The following is a 7,422-nucleotide window of genomic DNA, read 5'->3' as shown; positions in this document are numbered from 1 at the left end:
ATAAGCTTAAACAGAATATCAGTATGTTGGCTTTCTCAAGCAAGTGAGCAATTTCACATTTTTGCTGAGTTCTATTTGTGTTTAAACTAACAAATGGAAAAATATACTCACTCTTAGAGGAAACAAACAATTTTATTTATTTTTTTATTAGCTATCACTTACACTAAACACAGAATATAATATTATTAGTAATTTCCTCATTTAGAGATAGGATAGGCTACATGTTTTCACTCTTTAATGAACTCAGCTGAAGCAGTTGTGGGCAGGTTTGTGTTTGTGCTAGCACCTCTTGCACCACAACCGGAGCCTGCACAAAAGCAAGATGGCAAAAAAAGAGTCTTAAGATGTCAGACAAGAACACTACCTCATAAATGCAACTATTAGTAATACACATTTATTGACAAACAGGTGCCAATTATGTTATATTTAAAAATGATACTGTTTCCAGTGATTTATAATGTGGGGAGGGAGGGAGTGTAACGGGGGTTGCAGTGACTGACCTTAGTGTGCCCCCTCATGGGCCATTTATCCATAAATCTCCATGGAAGAAATAAATGGGAAAAACACTTCCAGAACGGCTGCAAAAGGGGACGGTCGGGCACTTTTGCCCTCGATTATGTTTGTAGCGGCTTTTATTTTGAAATGAAGCGGTGGCGTCTCTTCCTGTGAGTGTTGATCATTGTGGTAATGTTCACACACTGTCATGGCCGCTCACTGAGTTGCGTGTGTGTGTTATAAAAGTGCGTTTGTGTGTCATGTTTAGCGTCATGAGGATGCGAGCCGGGTTCCGGTGGTTTCGGTTCGGTGTCAGAGGCTTTCATCACAGTGGTGACGGTATTCGGACTGTGACTGTCAGTTTGGGGGACCGGTAAGATTAACATTCAATCACATGATCAATAACAATCATTATTAATCATTCAGCTCTATCTGTCCTTCATCAGACCACTACTGATGATCTATAACACATGAATAACAGCAGCTCATCACTTCAGTTGACCCTTATTAAACATACTGTGGGATTACCATACATAAATCAGTTCCTTACAGTACTTCCATCATATTAAACAGTACTGGTTTGGTAAACACTTCTGCTCTTGATATCTAAAGTAATTCTATATATTCTCATGTTTGTTAATAATTTGTCAGCAGTGTGTCATTCATCAGTTTACTCTTTTGTGTGTGTGTGTGTGTGTGTGTGTGTGTGTGTGTGTGTGTGTGTGTGTGTGTGCGCGCGCGCAGGAAGCTCGAGATTTCTACAGGGAAGCTGGCCAGGTTCGCTGATGGCTGTTCTGTGGTGAAGGTATTCAATCTTTCTCTATATAATTGTGCTGTAGTGTGTGTAGAGTGTGTTCTGATCTGTTCACCTGTGTGTGATTTTCAGTTGGGTGACACGTCAGTGATGGTCACAGCGGTCAGTAAAACTAAAGCATCATCCTCTCAGTTCATGCCACTGGTGGTGAGTGAGCACTTCACAGATGATCACAGTGTTTATGTGTTATGGTGAGTGTCTCCGTTTGACTCCTGTGATGTCATCAGGTGGATTACAGACAGAAAGCTGCAGCCGCAGGACGAATCCCCACAAACTACCTGAGACGAGAGCTGAGCAGCACAGACACAGAGATCCTCACCAGCAGACTCATCGGTCAGAATACACACTCATGAGGGAATCTAAAGCACAAGAAATAATCTTTTACTGAAACAAAAGAAAGCACATTTTTTAGAATTATAAGGTATTTAGCATTACAGTAATGAGAATTTTGGGGTCAAATTTGCTAAAAAATTTATCTTAAAATACTAAAAAATATCTTTGGTCTTAAAATAGGCTTCATTTTCTTTAATATAATATTTCTTTTTTGATTTTGGGATGAAATATGTTTTTATTTTATTTTTTATTGTTTTTCAATTAACATTTTTTAATGATTAAAAAATACATAACAGAGAAAAACACAGCACATACACATTGAATCAACATTTAACATTTAACCCCCACTAATATCCCTCCCCAATCACCAACCCCACCCTAACCCCCAAAGAACACCCCTGTGGTCACATAAAATAAAACACACACAAAAAAAATAAACATTTAAATATATAATAAACATACATAATTAAACTAGACTTCTCTCTCCCCATCCCTTCCCCGAGAGTCCCCCAAAACAGCAAAATAATTACCCCATTTTCTGACAAACAATCCCCAAACCCCAGCCACCTCAGCCAGCTTGCCACATCCTCGAAAGCTGCCACCCTCCCAATCTCTGCACACCACTCTGGAAATGATGGCGCTCTGTCCGATTTCCAACCCCTTAAAATAATTTGTCTGCCAATCATAATACTGGTCAGAACCCACATTTTTATATGTTTGTCCCCCAAATTTATGACCGCCCCATTGCCCAAAATATAAAGTCTGGGGCAAAGTAAAATTGCCCAAAACGTCACACAAACAACTCTGAACCTTCAACCAAAAATCTTGGATCTTAACACACCACCAAAAGACATGGGTTGTGTCTCCAACTTCTGATTGGCATTGCCAGCAGGTGGGTGTGTCTTTAAGACCAAGCCTATACAATCTAGAGGGGGTCCAGTGAAATCTATGTAAAATCTTGAATTGAATAAAGATGCACCCTTGTATCTCTAGATGCAGACTTGACATTTTTTAGAATCCTAGCCCACACTCCCGCCTCCAATACCAAGTTTAAATCTTTCTCTCATAATCTCTTGAGAGAAGTTAAAACTCCATCCCCCAGACTCTGAATTAACAGGAGTAATACACTGATGCCTCATGACCTTTTCCAAAAGCAGTAAGTGTTCATCCACTGAACATCAAGACACTCATGACTCAATCACCTGCGTCATGATTATGAGCTCGCATATTAAAGCCAAAGTGTGTAATCTTTGCACCACTAGTGAATGGAATTGCAAAAATAAAAAATTTTCTGAGTACACCCCCGTCTGCCATTGGTCAACCTAACAGACAGTTCCGCCTCAAACTCACGCCATTGGTCGAGTCAGTGTTGTTGTGTCGAGCTGGATGGGTCACTCAAACAAGCAGAGGGTTTATTATAGCGCCACAGAGACACAGTGTTTACAGTTTTAGAGAAAATTAAAGTACAACTGGCTTACATTTGTCTCTGTGTATTAGCATCTCTTTTAAAGAGCAAATAGTGCCTTGACTTCATAAATTTACACTTGTGTTCGTCCTCTAATGACTTGAGAGACATGACGATGTTTCTGGCAAGAGAGCATTGCGATTTTGCGATTGAGACAGCCCTAGAAATGGCCGACTCCCTGATCAGTGCCCTGACTGTCTGTGTTTGTGTAGATCGCTCCATCAGACCGCTGTTCCCCGCCGGATATTTCTACGACACACAGGTGAGTCAGCCATATGATGTTCAGTGCTCTGAGTCGATTGACAGCTGATGGACTGATGGTGTGTCTTTTTGTTGAAGGTGTTGTGTAACATATTGGCCGCTGATGGAGTCAATGATCCAGATGTTGTGGCCATTAATGGAGGTATGAAGAGCTCTGTGTGTTCTCTGCATATGTCTCAGTGTGATTGACTTGATATGTGATGATGATGATGATGATGTGGATTCATGTGTCTCAGCGTCTGCAGCTCTGGCTCTGTCTGACATCCCCTGGAACGGACCCATCGGTGAGTCATGCTTCAGTGTGTTTGTTTATCAGTGTGTGTGTGTGTGTGTGTGTGTGTGTGTGTGTGTGTGTGTGTGTGTGTCTCATGCTGTGTGTGTGTGTGTGTGTCTCATGCTGTGTGTGTGTGTGTGTGTCTCATGCTGTGTGTGTGTGTGTGTCAGGTGCGGTGCGCATCGGCCTCGTAGACGGAGAGTTCATCGTCAATCCCACACGCTCTCAGATGAACATCAGCGCGCTCAATCTGGTGGTTGCAGGCGCCGCCTCCAGTCACGTAGGTGAGTCTCAACGCCTCAGACTGACCTGTAATGATGAATGAATGATCTTCTGTGTCGATGGTCTTCTGTGTTGTTGTGCAGTGATGATGGAAGCTGCAGCGGAGAACGTTCTCCAGCAGGATTTCTGTCATGCAGTGAAGTTAGGTGTGAAACACACGCAGCAGATCATTCAGGCCATACAGCAGATGAGCCGAGAGCTCAAAGTGACCAAACGAACTCCAGCCAAATTCTTCACGCCTCCAGCGGACATGGTGGAACACACCAGAGAGTGAGACTTACATCACACTCATATGTATTCACAAGAGTTCAAATAAGCTAGTGTGTATTGAGTGGTGTCCGTTCTAAACCTCTAACAGTGATTATCAAACAGTGTTCAGTGTGAAAGTGGTTCTGTTCCAGACATGAATGATCCCTCGAATCATGCGTGTTGTTGAGGAGAGGTGTGCTGTTACTCTCCTAACGGATCACAGTTACCACTTTCACCTGGCTGGCAATAAAACGAGTGAAAAAAGAACATTTTGCATAGGCAAGCACCACTCATGCCTACAAATCCAGTTAAATGTGTTTCTGGTGCAGCGTCATAGATATAATATTAGTTCCTCATCAGTTCTTTAAATAATACATGTGACATTGATTATGCACAGATTGGCGTCTGAGAAGATTTATGCTGTGTTTACAGACTTCACACATGATAAGGTGAGTGTAAACATCACACTGTCGTGTTATTTCTTATCTAATAAAGTGATATTAACTGCACGTGTTTTACAGATTACCAGAGATGAAGCGATTAATAAAATTCGTCTGGAGACAGAGGAACTCATCAAAGGTGTGTGACAGAGACGGTTGTAATTAGGGATGCTCTGATCTGACACCGGGATCAGGTATCAGTCTAAGGAGACATATCCAAATCCAATATCGTTTGGTAGTCATGCTCGATACTGTCAAGCTAAAAAAAATGACAAAAGCACCATTAAAGTAGACCAAATGACTCATGCACTTTTTTTTTAAAGTCTCTTGAAGAGAATTGATAGCTTTGTGAATTGAAAAAGGCTATGTTTAATAAGCAAATCTACAGTCTGCATGCTTCAGAGTGAAAGAGCGGCGCTCTGTTCAAAACGTTCAAAGCAAGCACGGGGCTCATGATGACATGCTGCTGTTTTCATCTCTCAGAGCGGAGTGCATTATGTGAACGCTCCACACCAACTACATCTCACACGTAGATGCTCGATAGTTTGGTTCACTTATAACATGTGTCATATTACAAATCCTGTGAACAAACAAAGGTTTTCCTGGAGTGTTCCACCAAAATAAAAGCCAGAGGATTTTAAAGTTGAGAAATTACAACTGAAATATTTTACTGTTTTATAATAAAACTCTAATATTTAATAATAATACCGTAATGTAATTCTTTTTTATTATTGTTTTATTAAAAATTACAATAATATTTAAGTTGATTGTTTTCCAAAATGTAGATAACTGTGAATGAAAAGTTCATATAAATATTCTAAAGTGATTCTAAAGCAACACTGGTATCAGATGGGTATCGGCCAATACTGAGAGTTTGGAGTTCAGAATCAGATCGGGAGAGACAAAAATGGTATTGGTACATCCCTAGTTATAACTGAGATGTTATGAGTCATGTGTGTTTAATTTCTGTAACGCTGATACTGTCTGTGGTTTTCAGAGAAGTTTCCTCACTCCGAGTCGTTTGAGGTGATCGAAGCGTTTAACAGCGTCTCTAAAGACATCTTCAGGAATTTAGTTCTTAACGAATACAGACGGTAAAAATCATCTGTGATTCTAGAGCAGAAATGCCACATACATTGTATTCCTTTATCATTCTAAAGAGAAGTTCTGCTCATAACTCCTGCTGTGATGTCAGGTGTGATGGCAGAGATCTGATGTCTTTGAGGAATATCTCGTGTGAGGTGGACGTGTTTAAACCGCTGCACGGCTCTGCGCTCTTTCAGAGGGGTCAGACGCAGGTCAGCACACATCAAATAACACACCGTTTGAAGTTCAATCCACACCTGAGGTGCTTCTGTGATGTGCTGAGCGAATGTTGTGTTTGCAGGTGCTGTGTACGGTGACGTTTGACTCTCTAGAGTCCAGTATTAAACCTGATGTGATAACCACAGCACTCAGGTGAGATATTAAACCTTTAAACTGTCATGACATCATTCAAATAAGTCAATGGATCTCTGATCTGTGCTGCATTCACTGTCTGATGCTGCTCGTCAGTCACGTGCGATTCATTCGTTTGTTTTCTTCTAGTGGAATCAAAGACAAGAACTTCATGCTGCATTATGAGGTGAGTAAAAGGCTTGCATGGACACAAGTCACTCTGTAGACTGAACAGTAGATGATGATTCACTGATGATTATTTCCGTGAATCAGTTTCCTCCGTATGCGACCAATGAGATCGGCAAGATGGGAGGAGTGAACAGACGAGAACTCGGACACGGTGAGCGTGCATACATCGAGGAATGGTTTGTGGAACATGACGAAGGATTCCAGAATCATCATTAGAATCATTAGTGATGAGTAAAAACATGTGTGACATGTATGATTACCTGCCTAATATGCTGTTGGCGTGTGTGAAATTGCGGTCCGCATAAATGGCCAGACCCAGAGTTTCCCAGCTGAACATTGTCCAGAGCATCACACTCCCTCCACCGCTCGTCGTCTTCAGTGCTCATCATGTTTGGCACATTGGTGTGTCTCACGAGTGTGTGTGTGTGTGTGTGTGTGTGTGATATCAGGAGCACTGGCAGAGAAAGCTTTGAGACCGGTCATCCCCAAAGAGTTCCCCTTCACCATTCGTGTGACATCAGAGGTGCTGGAGTCTAACGGTACGTCTCATGAGAAACTGTGATTCATTGACATGTTCGTTCTCTATGATGTGTTTTCTACATGTGTCGTTCTGTTGTGACAGGCTCATCATCGATGGCTTCAGTGTGTGGTGGCAGTTTAGCTCTCATGGATTCAGGTATTCACCTTTAAAACCATTGGACATGATTATCAGGTCTCACATTGTGAAGGGGATCCATAAATGCAGGCCGGTATGAATCATATCTCACTATTATTCAAAAAGTGCTTGTAGTGTAAAGGAAAACCATTATTTCCTTTAAAGGCAACATACATGGCAGATGAGTTTGGAATGGCATGCTGCCAGAGATATTAAGAGTGGTATGCCAGTCCCAACTCTTTCCAAAGTTAATCCTTGAATGTGATTAGTCAATGGTGGCATTCTGTGGTTAAATATTTTTGGTAATTAAGCTATTTCTATTAAAACATTCTGTTGACGTAAATATGATGAGAAAAAAAAACAATGCGGCTATCTATTAACAATGCAAAACCATAAGAAGAAACCTCTTAAGAATCAAATGTTTTTATTAGAAAAATGAATTGATTGATCGAATCCAATAATCTAGTATGTTGGGCATCTCCCCTCTTGAGCTGCTGAACACCGGCCAACGTTTCTGTCATCCTGCAC

At 41.2% G+C, this 7,422-nt stretch overlaps 2 protein-coding genes across 5 annotated transcripts in view; both read left to right on the top strand.

Annotated features, from left to right (window-relative positions):
• Positions 1-681: 681 nt before the first annotated feature.
• Positions 682-7,422, top strand: part of LOC127413756 (polyribonucleotide nucleotidyltransferase 1, mitochondrial) — a 17,680-nt gene continuing 10,939 nt past the window's right edge. Inside the window, exons 1-18 of the mRNA XM_051651179.1 lie at positions 682-868; positions 1,240-1,300; positions 1,382-1,456; positions 1,537-1,642; positions 3,320-3,369; positions 3,447-3,510; positions 3,605-3,652; positions 3,813-3,926; positions 4,008-4,194; positions 4,571-4,622; positions 4,695-4,752; positions 5,611-5,707; positions 5,809-5,911; positions 6,001-6,071; positions 6,201-6,237; positions 6,324-6,390; positions 6,689-6,778; positions 6,862-6,915. Coding sequence (XP_051507139.1) covers positions 756-868; positions 1,240-1,300; positions 1,382-1,456; positions 1,537-1,642; positions 3,320-3,369; positions 3,447-3,510; positions 3,605-3,652; positions 3,813-3,926; positions 4,008-4,194; positions 4,571-4,622; positions 4,695-4,752; positions 5,611-5,707; positions 5,809-5,911; positions 6,001-6,071; positions 6,201-6,237; positions 6,324-6,390; positions 6,689-6,778; positions 6,862-6,915 — 1,447 coding nt within the window. The 5' untranslated portion in view covers positions 682-755. The remainder of the gene's footprint in view (positions 869-1,239; positions 1,301-1,381; positions 1,457-1,536; positions 1,643-3,319; positions 3,370-3,446; positions 3,511-3,604; positions 3,653-3,812; positions 3,927-4,007; positions 4,195-4,570; positions 4,623-4,694; positions 4,753-5,610; positions 5,708-5,808; positions 5,912-6,000; positions 6,072-6,200; positions 6,238-6,323; positions 6,391-6,688; positions 6,779-6,861; positions 6,916-7,422) is intronic.
• LOC127413746 (balbiani ring protein 3-like) overlaps positions 6,939-7,422 on the top strand; it is a 3,071-nt gene continuing 2,587 nt past the window's right edge. For all 4 annotated transcript variants that reach the window (XR_007892697.1, XM_051651154.1, XM_051651153.1 and 1 more), the window contains exon 1: positions 6,939-7,422. This exon is cut by the window's right edge and continues 636 nt beyond it. The gene's annotated coding sequence lies outside the window, so the exon portion shown is untranslated.

The sequence above is a fragment of the Myxocyprinus asiaticus genome, chromosome 23 (assembly GCF_019703515.2).
Source record: "Myxocyprinus asiaticus isolate MX2 ecotype Aquarium Trade chromosome 23, UBuf_Myxa_2, whole genome shotgun sequence".
In the NCBI taxonomy this organism is placed as follows: Eukaryota; Metazoa; Chordata; class Actinopteri; order Cypriniformes; family Catostomidae; genus Myxocyprinus; species Myxocyprinus asiaticus.
This window is presented reverse-complemented; position numbering and strand designations above follow the sequence as displayed.